This window comes from Marmota monax, unplaced genomic scaffold (assembly GCF_021218885.2).
Source record: "Marmota monax isolate L192 unplaced genomic scaffold, Marmota_monax_Labrador192_F-V1.1 WCK01_AAM20220418_F8-fsc00037, whole genome shotgun sequence".
Taxonomy (NCBI): domain Eukaryota; kingdom Metazoa; phylum Chordata; class Mammalia; order Rodentia; family Sciuridae; genus Marmota; species Marmota monax.
In genome coordinates, this window is record NW_026693245.1 from 10,482,074 (window position 1) to 10,507,244 (window position 25,171).

Below are 25,171 nucleotides of genomic sequence, written 5' to 3' on the forward strand. Positions count from 1 at the left end.
CAAAAGCCCTTTCAATATATCTTGAGAACTGTATACAATGGATCGTGGATTATTATTATTATTATTTTTTGTACCTACTCTAAATGGAATTTTCCCATGCAGGTTAAGATCTGATTAAGCTTAATTATCTCCTTTCTTTTTAGATTGTTAAAGGAAATGGGCTGGCAGGAAGACAGTGAAAATGATGAAACATGTGCTCCCTTAACTGAGGATGAAATGAGAGAATTCCAAGTTATTAGTGAACAGGTAAGAAAAACGGAATCATTCAAGTGCTTTTGGTGTTTTTTTTTGTACCAGGGATTGAACCCAGGGGTGCTTACCACTGAGCCACCCCCTGTTGGCCCACCTCCATGCCGTTCCCTTTCTCCCCCAATTTTATTTAGAGAGACAGGGTTTCGCCTCAGCCTCCTAAGCCCCTGGGATTACAAGTATGTGCAACAATGCTTGGCTTTAAGTTTACTTTTAAAGTGGCCTTTAAAAAATTAGGATAGCGTGATTTTTTAGTAAGCTTTCAGGTGCTGGATAACAATTTTATTTATTAATTTATTAAGATATCACATTGGAATTATCTTTGTTTTAAAATCTCCAATAGTTAGAAATGAATAGAAACAGTATATCTATGATTGAGCATATTCCAGGTGTTTTTATTTGGTGGTGGTTTTGATTTGTTTTGGGGTGGCAAGTCTTTATAGCTTCCTAAGGAACTTCACCTTTGATTTTCCTTGCATAAGAATATTTCAAATTCTTATATGTTTGTGTAATTTCCTTTTTGATAAAGAACATTGGGAGATGTTTAGTAGAACATAAAGAAGTTAAGATGTTATTCCAGATCCATTAAAGAATCTTTGTGACATGCAGAGCTAATTTTCTTTATGGAGGTAACATTTTCAGAGCCACTTCAAATGGAATTTTTGAGTAAATTAGTCATTAAAATTTAAAAACATAAGAGACTTAATCCCCATTCCTTCCTTCTGTGCTGAGGTTAAACCCAGGGCTTCATGCATACTAGGAAGTGTTCTATCACTGATCTACATCCCCAGCTATTTTTAAATTTTATTTTGACTCAGGGTCTTGCTAAGGTACCCAAGCTACCCCTGAACTTTGGATCCCTCTTGCCTTAGCTTTACAAATAGCTGGGATTATAAGCATGCACCACTATATATATCTGTCTATTCTTCTTTTTTTAAAGAGTAAATTTAATTTATTGACTTTACCCCCTCACATTGTACTTTTGAAAATTTGGGTTTAAAAACATAAAATTTACTGTTTTAACCATTTTTTTTGCATTTACTGTTTAATGGCATTACGTTCATTCATCTTGTTTTGTATCCATCACCCACCTCCGGAATGTTTCTCATTAACTTTTGCAGTTGAATCTTCATACCCTTTAAGTAAGAAGTCTCCATTTCCTATTCCTTTTGCACCAGAAGCTGCTACTCTTCTACTTCTGTCTTTTATGAAATTGACTGTTTTCCATACCTCATATGTGGAATCAGAGAGTATTTATCCTTTTGATGGGCTTATTTCACTTAGCATTAAATTCTCAAGGTTCACATATTTCGCCTTCTTAAGGCTAAGTAGTATTCCATTATGTTATATATCACATTTTGTTTGTCTATTCATCTATCAGTAGACACTGGGTTACTTCTTACTTTTTGCTATTGAGTATAATTTTTCTATGAAAATAAGGGTACTACAGCTCCTTACTTTCCACTATTTTGAGTGTATATCCAGCAGTAGAATTGTTGGATTTAATGGTAACTGAAAACATTTTTTTTTGTTTCTTTTCTTTCTTCCTTCTTCTTCTTCTTTTTTTAAGAGACGCTCGCTGCCTTACTACTTTTCCATAGTGACTGCACAGTTTTATAGTGATGCACAGGAGGTCATTGCACAACTGAACAGTGCACAAGAGTTCCACTTTCTCTTTGCTAATGCACAATTTCTGTCTTTTGAAAAATAATAATCATTCTAGTTCTTAAGTTACTGTGCTTTGGATTCATGATTAATGGTGTTGAACATTTATTAGGCCATTTCTTTGGAGAAATGTTCATTTAGTTCCTTTGCCCTCCCCTCCTCCCTTTAATGGTGCTAGAGTGCCACACACATGCTAGGCAAAGTGCTCCATCACTGAGTTTAAAACCCCTAGCATTAGCACACAACTTCCCATATTTTAATCAAATCGTTGTTGCATAAGATGATTTATTTTAGATATTAACGATCACAAAAATGACTTGCATATATTTTCTCTCATTCTCTGAATTGCCTCTTCACTTCCATTGTCATCATCTTTCCCTGCCCCCACCCTTTTTTTGGAGTTCTAGGTATTGAATCCAGGTATATTCTGGGTATGAGCTACATACCAGTCTTTTAAAAATTTGATTTTAGACAGGGTCTGGCTAGTTACTCTACCCAGGCTGACCTCAAACTCCTAGGTTGCTGAAATTACTGGCATGGGCCACCATGCCTACCTGGATTATCTTTTGATACACAAAAGTATTTAATTTGATACAGTTTAATTTCTTTTTTAAATTTAGGTGTCATATACAAGAATGCCACATCCAGTGTCATGTTTTCCCCTTATGTTTTTGAAGGGTTTTATAGTTTTTAAGCCCTTATGTTTAGATCTTAAGTCAACTTTGATTTGTAATGGTGTGAAGATTCAGCCTCATTCTTTCGTGTGTGGATTCTTTATCTCTAACACCATTGTTGCAAAAATTGTCCTTTCTCTATTTAATGTCTTGGCATGGCTGACAAAGATCTTTAGGGTTACGTAAGGGTTTATCTCCGTTTAATTGGTCTGTGTCTTTTTATGTTAAGACTACACTGTTTTGATTACTATAGCTTTGTGATAGTTTTGGAATTAGGCTCATACAGTTAAATAGTAGAGCTGGAATTTGAGCCCTAACTGGGCTGATTTCATAGTTTGAGGATATAGATATGAATAAAATATTGTATTAAAGAAAAATATGTTAGGATCAGATTATGAAGGACTTTAAATGTTAGTTCAGGAGTATACAGCATGTCTGTGATAGTCAGTATTTCATCCCTGTGACTGACACACCTGATAAGAACAATTTAAAGGAAGAAAGGCTTATTTTTGGGCACCTCATTCAGAGGCTCAGTCATGGTTGGCTGACTCCATTTCTCTGGGCCAGAAGTGAGGCAGAACATCAGGGTGGAAGGCATGGAAGAGGGAAACTACTTAGATTGAGGAGCCAGGGACAAAATACAGCCCAAGACCACATTCTCAATGATGGTGTCTCCATCCCCATCCTACCTGTGTAGTCACCACATAATAATCCACTCAGATTGTTAATCAGTCAAATAGATCCACACATGAGGTTTCATCTCTCATAATGTTATCATTTCACTCTAAGAATCACTACATTGGGGGATCATGGTTTTTTTTTTTTTTTTTAATAACACGTTAGCCTTTTAAGGACACTTCACATCCAAGCTATAACAATGTCTATATAGTTTCTTCTTTGGAGGTTTTTTTTTTAAATATGAAATAATCATTTTTGTTTCTTTTTATACATGAGAAGGTGCAGTTGTAGTGTGAAATATATTTTGGGAGTATAATTTCTAAATTTCTAAGAGTAGAATCAGGATAATGAATTGTGAATATATTGTACAAATCAGAGGAGGAATAAATGGAGGGCCCAAACTAGGGAAATGATAGTAAAAATGTTCTTGATTAGCAGAAGAGATTTGAAGTAGAACCAACAAGATTTTTAAATTCTGGCCTTTGATCTGCTGATAACATAAATAGGAATGGAAGAGGAGGAACTAGTTTTAGGAGGCTTTAAAAGATGTTAGATGTTTTAAGGATGTCATCCAGGTGTTTAGAAAATTGAGAAATAGACTCTTAGGTTTGGTTTTCATTAAAATTCTCTTCAGTTGATTTCAAGGTATGGCAAGATTAGGTGTATCAGCTGATAAATCGCCCGAGGCAAGGATGAAATTTTGGTGAATGAAAAAGAGACACCTTTAAGAGGGGCCAGATGTCTTTCTAAGTATCATGCTGGCTGAGAACATTGGAGTTGCTTGATTGTGTGGCTGCTTTTATTTTTCCTGGTAAAAATGATGAGGTCCTTTATTCAATTTGAAAGGAGAGGTAGCATTGGCGAGTTAGAATTAAAGCATGATAGCAAAGAAAATTACTTAATTAAAAGGGAAGAGAAACTTAGAGTCAAGACTGTAGACATGAATTGTACATAAGTATTAGCCATGGTGGAAGTGGCATTGGAATTGAATTTTAACAAATTATTTGTAAACCTCATGATTAAAGAATTCTCTGGAATATAAAATATTAGATATTTCCAACTATTAAGTTAGTTAGGTAAAATTGGCTTTATAGAAAATTGCATTTAGGTATTTACTTGAAAATCACTTATCTCTCATTGTTAGGCCTGATTTTATTTATCTACATAAATAACAAATATTATCATTTTATTTATACATATATAACATTATCATTGTTTTGTATTTTTATTTCTACATTGAGCTTACCATCCGATTTTCCTTCTGATAAATGATCTTCTGACTCAGTTCTTATTATTACCAAAGTCTTTGTTTCTCATTTCTCATTTTCAGAAATAAACAAATATTATTTTTCTTGAATCTTAATTTCTCTGGCTAGGCAAAGAACTGTATTTGATTTTGTTAATTTGTATACCTCATTCTACTTAGTCTACAGAGTATGAATAAAGCAGATAGTGAGTTGTGTTAACTTAGATATTAATAACTTTAGGTATATAGTTTAATCGATTACTGATTACATGTTTCACAGCACTTGAAGGTGTATTTGTTACAGTGTTCATGTTAAGGAAATGAGGAAAGGTCTAATGCCTTAGTGGGATACTTAATGTTCTCACTACCCTGTTTGGATTTAAAATCTGTGCTTTTATATTACACTATATACTTTTTTTTTTAATGGTCTGATAGAATGATAGAAGGTATATATTATATATTGGTGGTTCTTCAAAAGAAATAGATTGTTTTCTAGTATTTTGTTAGATCAGTTGGATCAATTACCTGTATCTATTTAAATAGCTTATTTCTAGACATGTTGTCATTGCCTGTGAAATGCTGAGGATAGGTTACAAGTTAAATTTTTTTAAAAAAAATTTTATTTGTGGTTATACTTTATAGATAATTTTGGGGGAAAATAATTAATTTATTTATTTTTGACATTTTAGTTGCAGAAGAATGGTCTGAGAAAAAATGGTATTTTGAAAAATGGCCTGATCTGTGACTTCAAGTTTGGACCCTGGAAAAACAGCACTTTCAAACCCACAATTGAGAATGATGACACAGAGACAAGTAGCAGTGACACATCAGATGATGATGATGTGTGAAGGATTTCCTAACAGCTTTAGAATTTTTAGTGTGATACATCTCTCATACAGTTTGGGGTGAATTGTAAAAATGAAGAACTATAATTTATGTAGTGAAATACCCCATTAGAAGATGATTTTTTTGGGGGACTTCAATATGAAGAAAACCAAGAATGTTTTGTTGGGCTGGGTTGAACATTATTTCTTTGTAAATGAATGTTGTAGAAATGAGGACTTTGGTTGATCCAACATTGACTTTCTTCATCACTGCAGCATTTCTCTGACTAGCAATGTGACGATGTAACAAATGAGATTTTCTCATTTAATAATAAAAAATTGTGTAATGTTTTGCAAAGCTTCTGTCTTAAAATGTCCAGGTCTTAAGGGAAAAAAAGGCAGCTTACACTGTTTTGCTTGCAGAGTCATATCTTTTTCATATAGTGGAAATCTTCAAGTCCGCTTTGTGCGCCTCCCCACCCCACCCCACCCCCAAACAAAACAAAACAAAAAAACGAAAAGGAAAATGTAGCATGTTGGCTGAAAACTGGTGCAAAGTGCACTAAAACATTAATTTCCTGAACTCAGCTGTTGTACTTGTCACCTTTTAAAACAAATTGCTGTTTAGCCATTTGTAGTGCAGTAAGTGTTACAGGAGAGACTCGCCACATTTTCTTCCAAATTTTAAGAGATGTTTTTCAAGAGCTTTATTCGGGTTATGTTGTCAGAGCAGGATTTTCAGACTTGGTGGAAAAGACTCTTGGGAAAACTTATTTTGATAAATTATTACACATGCAGAAAAAATGATCAAACTGACTGGATCTGTCCACAACATGGAAAATAAACTGGATTTTCAGAATATTGCTCTCTGTAGTGTTCAAGGTATTGGTCTATAACAACATGCTTTGTTCACTTCTGAAAGTTATACTCTCTTCATTAAAAATGGTGGTTATTTTCTGAGGTTAGAAAATCAAAATAAGTCTTTCAATATTGTATACACAGGTTTATTGAATGAATTTTGACTTTCCATTTTCACATTAGTTTTGGAATCAATTTGTTTTATGGCTGACTGCAAGAGTATTTTAGCTCTGTATAATTTTATTTTGATTTTCTTGACTTTGTTTACCCTTAGTTGGTTTTAAGCTTCTTGCATTCCATGTATAAATATATTCTAATTGTTAAGAGTGTTACGTTTGAGTGAAAATGTGTGAGGTTATATGTTACATTGATCTAAACCTATGAGGTTTTTTTTGTTGTTGTTGTTGTTTTAAGGAGGCGGCTGTTTTTTTTCCGTTTCCGCATGATTTCCCAGGCTTCCCAGCTTTCACTAGAAACTGTTATTTTTTTCCTTGTATGTTTTTGTTTTTGTTGTTCCCCTGAGATTGATAGGTGCATGGTTGCATCCTAGTAAAAATTCTGAGGAGAAGTTAAAAGTTAAGAGAATGTAGTAAATATTTGAATTTTTAAAAAGCCCCCCCCCCCAATGTAATTTGCCACTTTCAATCTAATCAGCACCTGCTTTGACAAAGCTGTCAGTATCATATTGAAAGTCTTTGGAAGTCTTAGATTGCACTATTTAATAGGATAATGAAATACTGTTAGGTGCAAACTAATATTTGCTAAAACAAGTATAAGAGAATTGAGAAATATGATTTATGTTTAAAATTTTGGGGGGTAATTTTTGTTTTCTGGCATTTTCTTTATATTCAGACAGTTCTTTCTGCCATAATTCCCCATTTACAAGCTGTTAACTAATGTTTATTGTGCTTCCATGAATTGTGATATGGAATATGTTTGGTAGTTTACTTTTTGTAAATATGGTAAAGTGCATTGGCATAGTTGTTCTATCTAGTAACTGATGACATTAACAAGTTTAAGGTAACTAAGGGGACAGAACCATATACATACAATTTGAGAGTGGCTAAAGTTAACATAGTTTTAATTTTATGTCCAAATAATGGACAGCTATTAAAAGAGTTTGGACCTTATTGCTGGGGAGGGAACCCAGAAATACAGAAAGTAGTTAAACTATAAATCTAGTGTGGAATTATTAAATTCAGAATTGGGCCGTGGTGATCGGGAAAAAAAAGTAATTTTGACCACTTAAACTCAGTAACTCAGTGGAGGGTTCCCCCGCCCCCTCATATAGACTAGCATAAACATTCCTCTTACTGTTACCCCCTCACCACATTTTTTGTAAAAATTGTAATTAGCAAAATTCATATAACAGTGATTTAAATTAGTATTTCAAGAATTGTATATTTTTCATTTAATTTTAAGATAAAGATTAGAATAACTGATATCCACTTATTTTTATTTGAAATAAACAACTGATGACATAAAAATAATCACTTGATTTAATAATATATTTGTATTAAGTAAAATTAGTATGTTGAAGGATCTGGTTTCTAAACACTTTTAGTTCTTTTTGCTAGGGCTTATAATTAATTTTGTTAGAATATGGTTATATAAACAGTACTAAGAAATTTATTTAGGGATATGTTAAATGACTTTTTCACTTAAAAGTTACTCTATCAGATTCTATTATCATGCTTGATAATCTCTTAGAAATTTTATAAAAGTTGTTTTAAGAATTCAGGTCACTTAGAAAAAAAACACTTTTTTCCGTAAGGGGAGATTTTTATTTTGGTTTACATGATAGCGGATGTAAACTACAGCTTTAAAATTTTAAAATATCACTATTTGAGAGCAGGGTGTTGTGACTTTTTCTTTTGGGCAGTTTAGTTTCCTGAAGTTAATGGTTACTTGGCTGTTGGGGAAGGCATGGGCAGGGGGTATTTCCAGTAATAGCAAAATCCCTAAAAGCCTCCAGTGCTGCCAAGAAGCTGGGATTATTCCTTTTTGCAGCCTAATTCTGCATTTCTTTAGACAAGGCTGTGAGGACATACTATATACTATATGGCTGTAATAGCATACTTTAGTGGCCTGAGCTGTAGAATAATTTAAAATTCTGGTGATTGTAATGTATTGATTTTGGCTGTATAATCATCTTAAATTTACAGTAGGCTGTGAGTACATACATACTTTAGTGAATTGAGCTATAGAATGTTTTAAAATCCTCCTAATGATTTTAGTGTATTTAATATGGCTATATATGTTGTTATTTTAAATTTATTGACTTGCAGTATTGTAGAAATAGTCACATCTGGTTTGGAACTTGGCTTTTGCTCCTTATTAGCTTGGCCCTTAATTCAGATACTTAACCTCTGCAGACATTAGTGTGTCTTCCTCTGGTTTATTAGGAAGATGAAAAGCCTCATTAGAAGCACCTGGTGTAAATCCTGGCCCATAGAAGACATTTCATAAATCTCTCATATTATTCAGCAGGAACCTGTAGCATGTAGTACCTGTGTATTTTTCAAACAAATTTTTTAGTTGTAGATGGACACAATACTTTTATTTTTATGCAGTGCCAAGGTTTGAACCCAGTGCCTCACACGTACTAGGTAAGTGCTCTTTCACTGAGCTACAACCCCCAGCCCCTGTAGTACCTTTTTTTTTTTTTTTTGGTGCTGAGGATTGAACCCAGGGCCTTGTGCATGCAAGGCAAATACTCTATCAACTGAGCTATATCCCTAGTCCTCTATAGTACCTATTTTTGAAATTAATTTTAAATAGGCAGCTATTATTCTAAATGGTTGTAAATAGTGTGGTCTGAGTTCTCAGTAAATTTAAACTGAGCTGTGTGATATTTCCTTCGTTTATTTGGCATGGTCAGTTACAAACTAAGCATGGTAATCTAATTTTTTAAAGAGAGAGAAAGTTTTTAATATTTATTTTTTAGTTTTCGGCGGACACAACATCTTTGTATGTGGTGCTGAGGAACAAACCCGGGCTGCACACATGCCAGGCGAGCGCGCTACCGCTTGAGCCACATCCCCAGCCCAGCTTTCAGATCTTTAAAAATAGAATTATCTCATCATATTTTTTTGTGGAAATAAGCATTCCAAAAGGTAAAGTGGTTTTGACTTGCTACCTCTGCTCTTCCTCCCAAGATATGTCCTATTTTCTGGAATGCTATGGGTGAAAAAAGATAATGGACTGGAAAAGTTTTACAAGAGGGAGATAACACTTCAATCCTATTTCAGTTACTCACTTTTAATGGACATGATATTCGAAAATAAGCAAAATATAGTGAAATTGGTATCTTGAAAAAATTAGATTATAGGTGTTAAGTCTTGTGTAATATATTTATTCTGTAGTGTCTTTTCTGATGCTGAGAGTATCTTGGACATACACTTTGATTATAGCTTTAGTACCATTTTAATATGGTTTTCCTTAATTGCTAGAGAGAAGGGAAAACAATTTGATGAACCCAATGAAATTTCTCTTTAATTAATCTATAGTGGTTGTAGTCGTAAGAATTTGATTTGGCGAGGTCACAGGGTGTTAATTTTATTTGGAGTTAATATTTTTCTCCTTGAATCTGAACTTTATGTTCTGGCAGTGTTCAGTTTTTAAAAAGTAATTTTGATGGATTTAGTAGTAAAGTCTTTGGCAGAATAGATCAAACCTGGGTAATGAGAAGTGAGTGTAGGAAACTCGGTCTATTTCTAGATAGTGAGGCTTCATTCTGTCTATTAAGATGGCTACAGTTTCAATTTTGAAAATTATTTTCTAAATTAGGTGTTGGCAGACTTTCAGTGTTAAGGAACCAGCGTAGACAAAGTGATCTCTGGTGCGTTTGTGTTCCAACAAAACTGGCTTACTGGAGGCAGTAATTTGCAGTTCTCTGTTCTAAATCTTAATACCTAAGCTTTTGGAAACTTCATTTGTGTTTTGGTACCACGGATTGAACCCAGAGGCACTTAACCACTGAGCCACATCCCCATCCCTTTTTATTTTGAGAGTTTCACTAAGTTTCTGAGGCTGGCTTTGAATTTGCCTTTGCCCCGAGTCTCTGGTATTACAGGTGTGTGTGCCACCATGGCCCACTCCACCCCAATTGTAAAACCCGATTGTAATGTGTCTACACAAGACAAAGTATATATGTATCCAAATCACAAAGGTAAATTTATCAGTGTAATGCAAAATAAGATCTTCTGAGAAAATGGGAAAACTGGTGAAACAGAAGCAGTTTTAAAAATATTTTTTTAGTTGCAGATGGACAAAATACCTTTATTTTATATATTTTTATGTGGTGCTGTGCTTGGAACCTAGTACCTCAGATGTGCCAGGTTAAGTATTCTACTACTGAGCCACAACTCCAGCCCCACAGAGGCATATTGAACGACAGACTTGCAAAAGTGAGGTTTTTTTTTTTTTTTTCTTGGATTCTGCAGCTTTTCCCAGCATTCTCTACTTAAGTATTTACTGAAATAAAACTGTCTCAACTGGATAGTGCCAGTAATAACCTGGACCATTTATTTTAAAGAAGAGCCTTAACCTTTGGTGGAAATTACATCTCATTTTTCTCCACAAAGTTGGGGAGTTTTTGGTGAAGAGAATGTGTTCCTCTTTGTTTTGAAAATGATGAGAACCAGAACATCTCTTTACTAGCAAGAGCATATACATAGGATAAGAATTTTGAAACAAGGGTTGTTTGGTGTTGAAGGTTGATTTACAAGGTATTGGTTTCTAGGATTTTGTTTTGAGGTCTAGCAGATGTTGGTGTTGAAACTGATGTCTTGCATGGTCTACCAGCAAACAGAACTAGGCACATTGTAAAAATTCTTTCTGGGTAGAGATGAGCAGAAAAATCTGTGATGGGGCCAAGTGAAACACAAGAATTAGAGAATGGGAGCATCTTCCTCACCAATGAAGCCATTGTAGAGGTACCCCATGGGGTTCTACTTCACAAGACAGAATACATAATCATCTTAGCTAGAGTCAGGTCTAATCAGTTCAACTGGTACCCAAGTTTAGTCTGCACTACCCATCCTGGACTAAAAAGGATATGATCTAGGAGGAAGCAAAAGTGCAGAGTGAAAGCGTCCCCTAGTTTTTCTTATGACCAGTCAACTTCTTTCGTAGTGAATATTTCTTGTAACTGCAACTTCCCCAGTTAAAACAACTAAGTAAAATGAAAGCTGTCTAGGCCAGATCCTGTGTTGAGTACAAAGAATAATGATTAATGTATGTATTTATCATATGTATGATATTATGTATATATGAAAACTTGTAGACCTAACAAGTTTTCAGGTGTGTGGTGTACGGTTAGCATTAGTACGGCTCAGGAAAGCTTTCCAGAGGGTATCAGTTGGTTTTAAGGAATGAGCAACAATTAGTATTAAGGCACATAACAGGGTAGAAGTGAATTTTAGGCAAAGGAATTGATGTGTGCAAAAGGCATGTTACAGCTTTGGAACTGTAGGAGAATATAGATGAAAAGTGGGAAATGAGGGTGGTGAGGCAGCAGGACCAAATCATGAAGAAGCTTTATTATTTTGACCAGACTTGTCTTGCATGCAATGGTAGCCATCAAAGATACTAAAAATTGAATGTCAAGCTTAATGACATTAAATAACATTGAGGGTGAAGCTTAAAGTTTCAGGGTGAAGCTGGGAATGCCGGTCCGCACCTGTAATACTAGCTACTTGGCAGGTTGAAGCAGGAGGATCCAGACCAGCCTCAGCAAATTAGACCCGTCTTCAGAAATAAGAAGGGCTGGGTGTTTAGTTCAGTGGTAGAGTTCCCTGGGTTCAGTCTACAGTGAACAAAAACCCAAAAGCAACTACAGGGAGAGGCAGAAAGGAAAACGTGATTGCCTCTTTCAGGTATGATTGGGGAAGTCACATTGGTACATGTTGGCCATGAAAAGCAAACCATTCCTGGCACACTGGGATGGAGAGAAGTTGAACAAAAGATGTCTGAAGTTGCCTGAGGCAGTCCATCAATAAATAACCTATCAAAATGAGCTCACATATGAAGCCATATTTGTTCTAATAATTTTTGCTTCTCTTATGTTAAACAACAAGGCCTTTATTATTGCATATACCATAACGATGTGAGGCAGACAGTTGCCAGGCCTATGACATGACTTGAATTTGGAATGTCTTTCAAGAGTTCATGTGTTAAAGGCAATGCAGCAATGTCTGGAGGTGGGGCTTCTAGGAAATGATTGGATCATGATGATTCTAACCTCATTTGTGCATTAAAACTTTTGATGGACTAATAATCTGAATGGACTACCAGATGGGGTGGAAGTAGGTCACTGAGGGTGTGCCCTTGCAGACTATATCACATTTTTGCACTCTCCTGTGGTCTCTCTCTCTGCTTCCTGGCTGCCATGCCTTTCTGCTATGATGTTCTGCCTCACTCAGGCCCAAAGCAATCGACCCAACCAATCATGGACTAAACCTCTGAACTGTGAGCCAAAATAAGCTTTTCCTCCTTAAACTTTTTTGTGTTAGGTATTTTGGTCACAGTGATGAAAAGTTGACCCAGAGACCAACAATGGTGCTTATTGCTGAATGTGTCCCCTTATCTACTAAAATTAGTCCTTCTCCAGCTTGGATTTTCTGATGCTGAACAAATGTGTAATGGAAAGCCTTCCTGCATTCAACCACATTTGTAACTCTTTTCATGCTGAAAGGCCTCTTCCAACTTGGTCACACTGTGTAGCTTCATCCCTTGTAAATGATCTGGTTTTGAAAAAGGCCCCCATTGAACAGGAAGTCATTCCCAGTCTTCCCACAGGTGAAGGGCTTCCCTCATGCACAAATGCTGAAGCTCTTCACAGAGGAGGCCTGGCCCATGTCCTTACTATGGGGTTTCTCTCATTTCTAAAATGCCACTGCTCCCTTCAGATATTAGTGACTGAAAATTTGCATGGAAACAACAGTTTCCCATATGCCCCACTTGTGCACAATTTCTTCCTTGGTGTTCAGCCAGGTATGAAATATCTTTCTTTATAAGGACACATATCTCACAGAGATGAGCTTTCTTCTCATAGGCACTCCTTACTCAGATAGGTGCCTCCTCTATTCTCTCCAGGCCAACAACAGCCAGGTGTAGACATAAGTGCAAAGTACTCCAGCATCATACAGAAATACAGGTGTCAGCCTCATCAAGGAGACTCCATTTTTCCCAGGTGAAGTACCTGGCCTCATCCTCAAAGTTTACATTGCTTTTAGTGGAGTCATTCAGCACTACATTGCCATCAGCCTCTGGTGCTGAGCAGGGGCAGGATCAGCAGGCCACTGGGAAGAGCCCCAACTACTGCAGTCTTTGCCAAGCTCTGGCATGAGACACCCTTAGTGCTTTTGCCTCAGACCTGTCTCTATGCAGTGGAGATACTGACTCTTCTCCTTTCTTCTCAGTTCATCACCTCTGTCCTCATTCAGTGTTCCAAGGCCAGAAGAGCAATTTTCTTTTAATTCTATTTTCTCTTCCCTGTCTAAAGTAACTCATTAAAAATCAAGTAATTGAATAATTATTGAGCAATTACCATAAACAAAATGTCCTAATGAATGAGGAGACTCAAGATATAAAAATTTGTACCTTTATATATCAGTAAATCCAGGGACTATCAGCCTTGAATCCTCATTGTAGCTAAGTACATTTGCAATATTTGAAAATTTGCTTGTTTCCATAAGACTCCCATACTTTAAAGAGGTATGTTTGTCATTTCTGAAAATATAATGAATATTTAACACATGTCCAAAGTGCATGTTTTATGCATTTTTTTTTTTTGTGGTTTCAAAATGAGGAAGAAAGAATCCTACAATTTGCTAAGCAAGGTCCTCTGAGGCCAAACAATTGCGATATCAAAAATATTTAAAATTTGTCTTGACTTCAGGGACATACCCCCACAATAAGTTCCAAAAATATTCTAAGGAGCATCACCAGAATCATTCAAACACTAAACATTTTCTCTGTGACTGATGCTATGCTGAGTGTCATTAATAAATGTGTAGAGCTCTGTAACAGGGCTACTCTGAAAATAGCAACTCACTTAGATGGTTGAGTTTCAGTGTGTTAAAAAATGAAATCACATAACTTTTATAGGGTGTGGTTTTAGTAAGAAAATTCTAAGTAGGTGAAAATTTCAACTCATACTTTAAAAAATTGTCAGTTTTCATTGTGACTTATCAAAAATCATAACCTGCTTCTTCAGATGTGCTGGTATAATTTATTTGCCTGATGCCTTCTAAACAGCAAAATCTGAGTAAAATGACCTGGAATATTTAGTATTAGGTGCATGTTCTATTGCATCAAACAGATTATTTAAAAGATGTATGCTCAAGGTTTGAAATGTAATAAGGGTAATGATTTTTATTGTTTTATATAGAACATTAAGTGAGGCTGGCATTTTCCCCCTTTTACTATTAAGTATCTAGGAATGAAGAATGGAAGAATGTAATGATTGCTAACACTGTACTGTTTGATACCACTATCTTTCTTTTTTTTAATATTTATTTATTTTTTTTAGTTTTCGGCGGACACAACATCTTTGTTTTTGTATGTGGTGCTGAGGATCGAACCTGGGCTGCACGCATGCTAGGCAAGCGCACTACTGCTTGAGCCACATCCCCAGCCCGATACCACTATCTTGACTTGTACTAAAGCACCGTCAATTCACCCATTTCTTTTGTTCTAGTAAAAAGCATGTGATTCAAACAAGATACTCAGTGCTTTGACTATTTCAGCATCACTTGAGGCTGTTGGCAAGTACTCACACAAAAGAAGATATCTTTCCATAATTAGTCGGTGCTGATACTAAACAAATATGAGTAAGACAGTGCATCCAGCCACATCTGTAAATTTGTCCACTTGTAAGGGCAAGTACGATTTTGCAGATGATCTGTTATTGATTCAGTTTGCATGTTTGCAACTAAGTTTTTAATTTTATGAGTTGCTGTGTCATTTGGAAGTAGCACATGTATGACTTCTGAACTTTCAGGCATTCAGCAGTGTCAATTAAATAAGTCTCTAATGTATGGATTTCTCTAGTCAGTGCAGTGCAATAACCTGTAAGGTGCTTCCATGGTTATTTCTAGTCTTTTAAAGAGCTAATGTTTAAAATATTTGCTATTAGTTTCCTAGGGCTAAGACACAGAAACTGGGTGACTTGAAACAATAGAAGCTTGTTGAATCACACAGTTCTGGAGCAGGCGGTAGGAGATCAACTGATGGAAGGGTACTAGAAGAGGATTCTTTCTTGCCTCTTTCTAGTGTCCTGCAGTCCTTGACATTCCTTGGCAGTATGATTCAGAGTCTCTGCCTCCATCTTCACATGGATGCTTTCCCTGTGTGACTCTGTTTTCTCTTGTAAGGATGCCAGTTGTTGGATTAGGGCTCAATCTTACATAAAGTTATATTTTGAGATTCCAGTGAGACATGAGTTTGGGGAGGATACTCTTTAATCCCATATAGTATTTAATTCCTTTTTCTTTAAACTGTGGTCTAAAAACAACGTAGCACCTTACAAGCACTACAACTATTTGAAAATGTTCTGCTGCATAAGACATAATAAGTAATTAACATGAAGCCAAGGGAGCGATAGCTGTATTAGTCAGGGTTTTCCAGGGAGACAGAACTAATATGATGGATAGAGAGGGAATTTAAGAGGGGAATTGACTCATGTGACCAAGTACCATCCAGTATGTGGCACTTGGTTAAATGAGCTCTAGGAAATTAACACAAATGTTTTAAACAGATGTGATGAGATCTTCAAAAACTAAGAATAATTTGTTGCAGTTTTTCCAAACTAGAAATGAAATAGCCACCAAAACATCTTATAGGTTATTACATAACACTGACTACTGAAGCTCGTACTTTAGCTAAGATTTTATAGTTAAAGACCTGATTCAGTTGTCATTGCTGAATACCTGAACATTCAGTAACGAAATCACAGGAAGCAGAGAAGACCCACAGTAGGCTCCTACAAGGTTGAGAACTAGGGAAGCTGGGAGCATGGCTCAGTGTAGGCTCTAAAGGCCCAAGAACAGGGAAGCTGATGGCTTAACTCTTAGTACAAGGCTGAAGGCCTGAGAAACTGGGTGGGCAGAGGGGAGTTCTGAGAGAACTTGAGCTCTGGTGTCCAAGGGCAGGAGAAAATGGGTGTTCCAGTTCCAGAAGACAGGATTTGCCTTTTCTCTACTTTTTTGTTTTTTCCAGCTGAGTGCATGGTGCCCACCAACATTGGGTGAGGACGGAATCTTCCTTCCTGTCCACTGATTCAAATACCAGTGTTATAGTTAAAGCTTCCTCCCAGGGTTTCATAAACTGACTTCCAGACCACTCACGTATTATTGAATTAAGCCTTTATTGAAGCACACCGGTGGTGGCTGACCAGAACATAAAGCTGTTCCCCTGATCAGCCCCGAACAATTGCAAGGGCACTCCTTATAAGCCTGAAAACCACAAAAGGGATGTTCAGGGGGTCTAGCCAATGCAAGCAAGCCAGGTTACAGAAGTGGGACAGTGCAGTCAAATGGAGGGAAGCCTAACCAATCACAGTTAGCCCAGTCACCCCAGTTACAGAAACAGAGCCCTGTTACCCTAGTTACAGAAACAATACCCCATTAGGTACTTCCATGTTCTTAAAGGTTTCTATAGCAAAAGGAAAAGAATATCTTGCCCCAGTCATGACTCTTCTACTTGGCATGGTTGTTTTACCGGATGAAGTCATAAAACAAAATGGAGTCACATTTGCTCCTACTATCACATTCCCCACTGGTTTTAGTAGGTTTGATGTCAATCTTGCACATCATTAGGCCTCAGTTTTTGTTCCAACCTTTTGTGTCTAAGGGACTATACTGGGCTCACAAGACCATAAGTTTGACCTCACTTACATTTTTTTGTATATGGTTTAGGAGGGTTTTTAAGAGGCAGGGTCCTACAGTAATCCCAATCAGGAGAAGGACTAGGGGCCTAACTATGGCTGAAATGATGGTATTCAACCAAGGGGACCATGAAAATAGGTTTTGGAACCAATTGCCTGAAGTTTTTAGTGCTTCATCTCTTTCCTTTAACCTGTTTTTCACAAGCGCCAAACAGTTCTTTATTATCCCAGAATGGTTTGTATAGAAACAAGTTTTTCCTGGAGCCATACAAAGTCCTCCTTGTTTCAGAAAGAGATCATCTAGACCTCATCTGTTTTGTAAGACTTTCTGTCAGAGAGTCTAGTGAAACCTTTACTTTGGAGATTGACCTTTCTAGTTTTTTGAAATCTATATCTATTTGACAGCTGAGGGACTTCCCAAACAAGCCAGGAGGGAAACTAAGATGGGGGCAGCCAGTCTATGTTGATAAATCAGTGGGCCCTGGCCTTTTAATAAGTCCAGGTGTTTTTTTTCCTTTACTCCATCAAAATAGTAGGTTACATAGTTCAGGGTTATTGACATTTTACAGATTTAGGCAAGGAGTTTGAAGTGGGACCCTGGAAGCACAATTTTTGGTGAACAGGGTGATCTTGGGAGTAGTTTCCCAGGTACATCTTCCTGAGATAGACATATTGGCGAACATCTACGTTGACCGTAATTTTTCCTCTAATATTAGGGACCTCCTACTGCTGTAAGGGAAAAGGGCGATGACCGTTCTTGCTACTTCCAGCTGAAAAGGGGCGATGTGCAGTGGGCAAGCAGTTTGGAGTCCCTTTTTAGAAACTGAGTGGGTCAAGGAGTCCATGGTAAAAATCTGGCTCAGGAAGAACAGGATGTAATTCACCTGGGGTGGGCACGTCTAAGAGAGAAACAAAAAGACATGAGTGCTGAAGTAAGATGAATACAAATAGCAGTTGTAGCATCTGGAACCTGTCCATGAATATCATGAAAATGACAGAGATTAATAATTGTTTACCAGGAGGCGGAAGAAAGACCTGAGAATTTGTCCCCATAACAAGGCCTAACAAAGCTTAATAAGGCACTTTTTAGGGAACATAAATTTTTAACATTGTCAGAATTATCAGGAATGTAGACACAACATTTAGTTAAATTAGTTAATGTCATCTGATTTTTGTAAAAATACCTTTTTGGCATGACCTCTGTATTTAGTAAAGATCCTTTTGTTACTTAGGGCTAGATAATTATATTAATAAACATTGATTACATCTATCTACGTAGGAAGTTAGTAAGATCTGTAGGCCTTAAATTGACTAAAAACTTCTGGCATTTATTGGTAGTTATCAGGCATTTTTGCCTAAGAATTTTTTTTTGTTGTTGTTGTTGTCTTCAGTCTTACTTATTTTGGGGGATGCTAACACTAGAGTACATTTTAAGTTACATTAAAATAACTGTTGTTTCTTTTTAAATGTCCAGGAATGGCTGTGCTTTGGTTTTAACTGTTTTTGCTAGGTGTTTAAGACCAAGCTGGTCAAACTGACCTTGTTTCTATCTATTGGTAAGAGTCAGCTGAGTTTCCTTGGAAGACATTTTTGGGGAACTTGTGAGCAATATTTTAGCTCTGTTAGTGTCATCTGCATTAGGATGGGTCAAGGTCTTGCTGACCATATGGCTTCCCTTGGAAGCTTTAGGCATGTCTCCCCTTTTCAATGACCCTCCTCTTTTGCAGCATGTACACTCATTGGCTTTTTGTTCTCCAGTGGTCTCATTAATTTCCCTTATCAGGAGGTTATGTAGCCCGGAGTTGCAAAGCTTTCCCCCTGTCCTGGGTTTAGGCTGACTTAGAGGGCAAGAGCCAAATATTGGTTTTTTTGTCCCCTTTATTTTAACCTTAATATTTAAATTTGGCCTTAAACATTTAGCAAGTTAGTTTTTACCAGTTTTAAAGTAAGAAAGCTGGGCTTTAACTTTAATGTTTATAAAATTTGCAGTTAATTTTTACATAACACAATATCCTTATTTTATTTATTAATTTATGTAACATTGAAGATCTGCCTGAAGGCAGAAGATGACACCTTAGCATCTACTGTATGATCCAATCACTATACGCCAACAAAGCAGCTTGCAGACCCAGAGACCCCATTACATTTTGGCTATAAAAACTCTCTCTTGCCAGGTCCTCCTCTCTTGCTCTCTCTTTTTTTCTCTCACTTTCTCTGTCTCTCATTCTCCCTCTCACTTTTTCCTTCTCTCTCTCTCTCTCTCTCTCTTGCATTTTTTTCCTCTCTTTTTTTGTTTTAATCAGACACTGTCACAGTAAAGGTCTCTTGGTTGCTCTGAGTGTAGTGGTCACATTTTTTTAGTTATAATGAAAATACAAAGTGAAATTAACAATAGTAAAAACACATTTAGCTTATATATAATTTTGAACTTTGGCTGAGTTATATATTATATTTTTTATTTGAGATCACAGTAATCTTTTTAATAAAATTAATCTTTGAATATAACTTTAAATTAACTGAAATCTGGCCTACTTTAAAGTTATTTTGACATACTGTAAGGTGGGAGGCAGAGCCTTATCTCAGGTAAGGTGGGGCTCTTTACAAATCTTAGGTAAAGTGTTTTAGTTCTAAAGCTGATCTTTGTCTCTCTTTTTAGATCTCATTTTATAAAGTTTACATATATTGTTTCCTGACTCTGTATGAATGTTAGCTAGCACAATATGACATACATCTGAAACATTAATTAAGGAAAGGCTGAGAGCCCTTAACATTTTTTTTCATGTGTTAAGTGGCAAAACGTTTTATAATATTAATCTTTAAATAGGTTAGGCTCTCATTACTTTTAAAAATATCTTTAAATTTTTATATTTTAGTGTAAAAGGTAACATAACATTTGCTTACAAAACATCAAATAATATAAATAAATTTTTAATAAAATGTATTATCTTTATAAGTTTAAATTACCATTACAGAAAATTTTAGTTTGGAGAATACCAGCTTGATAAAATGTTTCTTTAAATCTTTTACCTTAAAGACTTGTATACCTAAAAGATATGAACACATTTAATCTGTCAAGAAGAGTAATGTACCACACTTTTATTAATGTTTTTATATTAACCAAGGTTAGCTTTTAAAGGAAAATCTAGACTTTATAATGTAGGACAATACTTTAAAATAACAGTTGCTCTTTAGCCACAGATGTATAAACCTGAATTTTTTTTAAGATTACTTGTTCTAGGGGATAAAACTTAACAGACATAATATAATTAATATTTTTAGAAGTTTTTGTCAATTTAACATATAAATATATCAGTACATTATTATTTGTCCTTAGGGAACAACCTTGAATAGTTTTAACTATTTGTGTTACATATATAACCAACTTAGTTACATATAAACCTTTTAATATTTGTTTTTTATTTATAGACCTTTATATTACTTAATTAGACCCTTTTGTTGTTTACTTAGATGTATTATAATTATACTTTACCACATAAAGACTTTTTACCTGGAAACGTTTTTTTTATTAAATATATTTTTATATTTAGAACTTTTTAATAATTTTTTAACCCATTGATCCCTTTTTTTGTTTGTACCTTGAAATAACCCTTATAAATTTCTGAGTTTAGATAAATTAATCTATTTTAATAAGATGAACTATTTGTTATGTACAGTACTTTAATTGAAATACAGTTGAAACATCTTGACTCTTTGTATGTAGAATTACACTTGTTGGGACTTTGTAATTTATAGTAATCTTATTTTTATAATAACAAAAATAATTTAAAAAAATTTTTTTAGTTTATCAATTTATGAAAACACCAACATTGTTTAAATATTTTACCTTATGGAATTTAAGGAGTTAAGAGTACTTGGTATTATATTTAACAGTCAGCATTTTAACTTTGTAAACTAATTAGATGTTTCTAACAAACATATCCATGATTAATTTCATATACGTTTAGATGAAATTTACGTATCTTTTTTTAAAAACAAGGTATCAGACAAGTGTATTGAATAGTATTAGTAATCTTTTTTTGTTGTTGTTGAATAAGAATCCTAGAGATGATGGATATCAGACACTTTATAGACATTAACATTTTAACAGCTGTTTAACCATCCAGAAACAAAACTGCATTAGTAACTTTAAAGACATTTGTACTTTTATCTATTTTTTCAATTTGAATTGAACCTTTTAAATCATATTAACCAAAAGTATTTGGATCCATTTTTTAAAATTTTAATTTATGAGCTCATATGTCAATTTTTTTGTACCAAATATATAGACAGGCAATACATATAGACAGACAGTACACCGGTGCACCCACACAAAGCAAACAGACAAATAAAAGCCTTGTAGCTTATTTTTTAAAACCTATTAGATTGAGAGTTAACTTTTGTAAATTGGCCTTAGAATAAAGCAGAGCATAATCAGAAAAACATATTAACTTAGGCATATTGGATCAAAATTATGAGTTTAACAAATATAGAATTTTAAAAGTTTTCTGACCTTTTTTTCTGAGGTGGTCCTGTTCATCAAAGTTGAAAAGAGTTGAGGTAACATAGACAAATGAAGGGGGTTTATTTCTCCCTGGAGGAACTTCCCAAAGACGCAGCTTCATTGGTCTCCTTGGGAGAGTCCCCCAGGTTGGGGTCCCATTTTAAACTGGTTTTTCTGGTTTCTTGAATAGCGGCCACCAACTTTTAGCCTGACATTGAAAAATCTTTGGACTATTTTTTAATAGTTGGGAGTTATTTATGTTTGCAAATACTGAGAGACAAAAGCCAAATTTTTAGACAAAATTATGTTTTTTGTTATACAATTTAGGAATAATAATTTTACAAAACAATTTAGTTTTAATCTGTCCTCTATAGGAAGTGACATGATTTACCCAGTTGGCCACCTGGCCCAGTTCCTAAATGAAGGCAATCTCTAGAATGCCTTTTTTTTTTTTTTTTTTTTTACCTTTAGCTTTTACTTTTGACAATTTTTTTAGTCCTGTTGGCAGCACTTTACATTTTAATGCAAGCTGTAGTGAGCACAGTTAAAACCATTTTAACCTTTTTTTTTCCATTAGAAACAAACTGAGGTAGAAATTAACACAGAACACAAAGGGAACAAACAAAAACCAACAGACAAAGTCCTGAAAATTATTAAGAAAACAAGTTAGAGGGGCCCAGGTGGAGATCTCTGTAGCGCTTCCTTGTCCCTGATGTCGGTGGAGCGAAGGAGTCCTGATGAAAGAAGAGCGGTTATGAGAACAAGAAAAGGGCCCGCGCACAACACTTGGACAGATACACACAAGACAAAGGGCCGGCGAACAGACACTGGACAAATGACAAACAGCAAGAAGACGCTGGAGAAACGACAAACAGCAGAACAGACACAGAACAAGCAACAATCGCTGAGATCACACAGAGAGACCTCTAATGGGGCAGAGATCACGTTTTGTCTTGCCCCCAGACAGATGAGGCCCCACAGGGAGGCCTCCAGTGGGTCAGAGACCACATCTCGTCCTGCCCCCAGACAGATGAGGCCTCCCAGGGAGGCCTCCAATGGGCCCCAGATACAGACAGATGAGGTCTCACAGGGAGACAGTGACAACATCTCATCCTGTCCTGGGGAAGGTGTAAGCGACTGCGTCCAATCTGACCTTTTCCCCCAGAGAAGAGTCGGCTCACCAGAACTGACAGCTGGCAGGAGGCTTTTCAGAGCATCCTAGGATGGATTGGAGTCACCCTCGGAGTGAGGCTGAGGAACGTCTCTCAGGAGCTCCCCTCTACTCCGGGGCCAAGGTCCAAAGGCAAACTTGGCGGGAGGGTAGGGAAGAAATGGATCCAGGGCGAGCCCCCAAATGTTATAGTTAAAGCTTCGACCCAGGGTTTCATAAACTGACTTCCAGACCACTCACGTATAATCGAATCAAGCCTTTATTTGTTGTGTCCGCCGAAAACTGAAAAATAAATATTAAAAATTTAAAAAAAAGGAGATTGAATGTACTCAGACCTAATGTCAAGAATTAATTCAACAGGACATTTGGTCTGGGATGTAGCTCAGTGATCCAGTGCTTTCTAAGCAGGCATAAGGCCATGGGTTCAATCCCCAAACACCCAAAATGATCTATGACAATCTCTGCAGCTCTAAGCCCCCAACCCCTACCCTGCTGCCACCTGATTTAGATAGAGCTCACTGACCAAGGACTATGATCATGTTTAATTTACCATTTTATCTTAATATAGCTACCTGTCTACGAAACATAACAATCCTCAATAGATATTCATTGAAGAATTTGAAATCTTATTTCAGCAGAATACATGGTAAAAAGATTTTTTAGAGCTTTGCCGCCCCCAGGTGGCATAATATTGCAAAGCATCTTAGAAAACATTTTTAATATCATACCCTATTTGGATTTTGGTTGCCTCTTCTAAGTATTAAAAGGACTTTTCTTCCACTCCAAAATATTTTGCACATCAAATAAGTTATTATTTACATCCCTGCTTTCTATTTCATTTTGATACAGGTTGAAATGATGGTGTTTATTATGAAGAAATTTCTCATTAGATTTCCCAAACTGACTAACCTACCATAACTCTTTTATTTATTACTCTTCCATTGCAAAAAAAAAAGTTGAGTGGTTCTCACTGTCACAGTTTTCTAAGAGGAATGTGCTGTATACTTGGCAGTGCTCTTAAGCTACCTATGGTCTTTTACTCCAGTTTTGTTTTACCCACCTCTTCATGGATTCTCATTTCTTTTGAGAGTATACACATATTTCATAATAGGAATGTCAAGCTTTTTTTGTGTTTCTGCTTTCATTTAACTTTTTTTTCTTGTTATGCTTCTTCCAAAATAGATGAATATTTTACTTTATGAATTTGTAGGTTTATTTACTTCTATTATTTACTTCTGTTTACCAAGAGTGAGGGTGACTATATTCACAGGTAACTTTTAAATATGTGGAGAATATATGGTGTTTGTCCCAGTTATTACTAGGAATTCAGCAAATCTGATGACATGCTGTAGACATATTGAGTTCTTTTTATTTCCCAAACTATTAAAAAGACTTACAGTTCACTCAAACGGCCAGAAATGTCAGCCCTCCATTTCTGCAAGTTCCAAATCCACAAATTCAACAAACTGTGAATTGAAAATATTTTTTTAAAAATTGTGTCTGTACAGAGCATGTATGTTTTAGTCTGCTTTTTTGCCACTGTTACCAAAAGATTTGACGAGAATAATTTTAGAGGAAGAAAGTTTATTTGCATCTCATAGTTTCAGAGGTCTCAGTCCACAGACAGCTGACTTCATTGCTTTGGACCCCAACATGAGGCAAAATATCATGGTGAAAGTGTGGTGGAGGATAGATAGCAGCTCAGGACATCACACCAGGAAGGAAAGGGAGAGGGAGAGTAACAAAACTAGGTATCAAAGGAGTAGAATACCGGGTATTTGCCCACGATGCAGTAGAGGGTACTCCATTATCAAAAAACGAACAAGGACCAGGTGTTTATCCACAATATCATGGAGAAAGGCATTGGGCTCCGTTGCCAAAAAATGGACAGGGGGGCCCAATGCTCCGGGGCCCAAGACCACAAATATATGGAGCACTGGAGGAACCCAGCAACCCCATCAGGGTAGTGCCCAGGACACATTGTCCATTAGATCCCTCATCAGACAAACCAGAGGGAGCGCAGGGTTGGACATCTGCGCCTCCTCCAGAGCAGTACTAACTCCAGAGATGGGAGTTCAAATCAGTCCCTCAGGGGTAAAAGGACCTCTTCCCAAAGGAACAGTAGGCTTATTATTGGGACGCAGTTCTTCTACTCTAAAAGGACTTATGATAAGTCCTGGGGTAATTGATCCCGATTATGAAGGTGAAATAAAAATTATAGCCAGTTCTCCAAAGGGTATATCAGTAATTTCACCAGGAGATAGAATAGCACAGTTACTAATAATACCCAGCCTACATGATAAATTTTCCAGTCGTACTGTAGAAAGAGGTTCCAAGGGATTAGGCTCCACAGGTGTAGATTGGGCTATGCTTTCTTTAAATTTAGATTCTCGCGCCATGCTAAAACTAAATAT

General features: G+C 36.1%; 1 protein-coding gene across 3 annotated transcripts in view; it reads left to right on the forward strand.

Annotated features, from left to right (window-relative positions):
- Window positions 1-5,694, forward strand: part of Gpbp1 (GC-rich promoter binding protein 1) — a 66,242-nt gene extending 60,548 nt beyond the window's left edge. For all 3 annotated transcript variants that reach the window (XM_046456258.2, XM_046456257.2, XM_046456259.2), the window contains 2 exons: window positions 144-246; window positions 5,202-5,694. In XM_046456258.2, coding sequence (XP_046312214.1) covers window positions 144-246; window positions 5,202-5,360 — 262 coding nt within the window. In that variant the 3' untranslated portion in view covers window positions 5,361-5,694. The remainder of the gene's footprint in view (window positions 1-143; window positions 247-5,201) is intronic.
- Window positions 5,695-25,171: the final 19,477 nt, after the last annotated feature.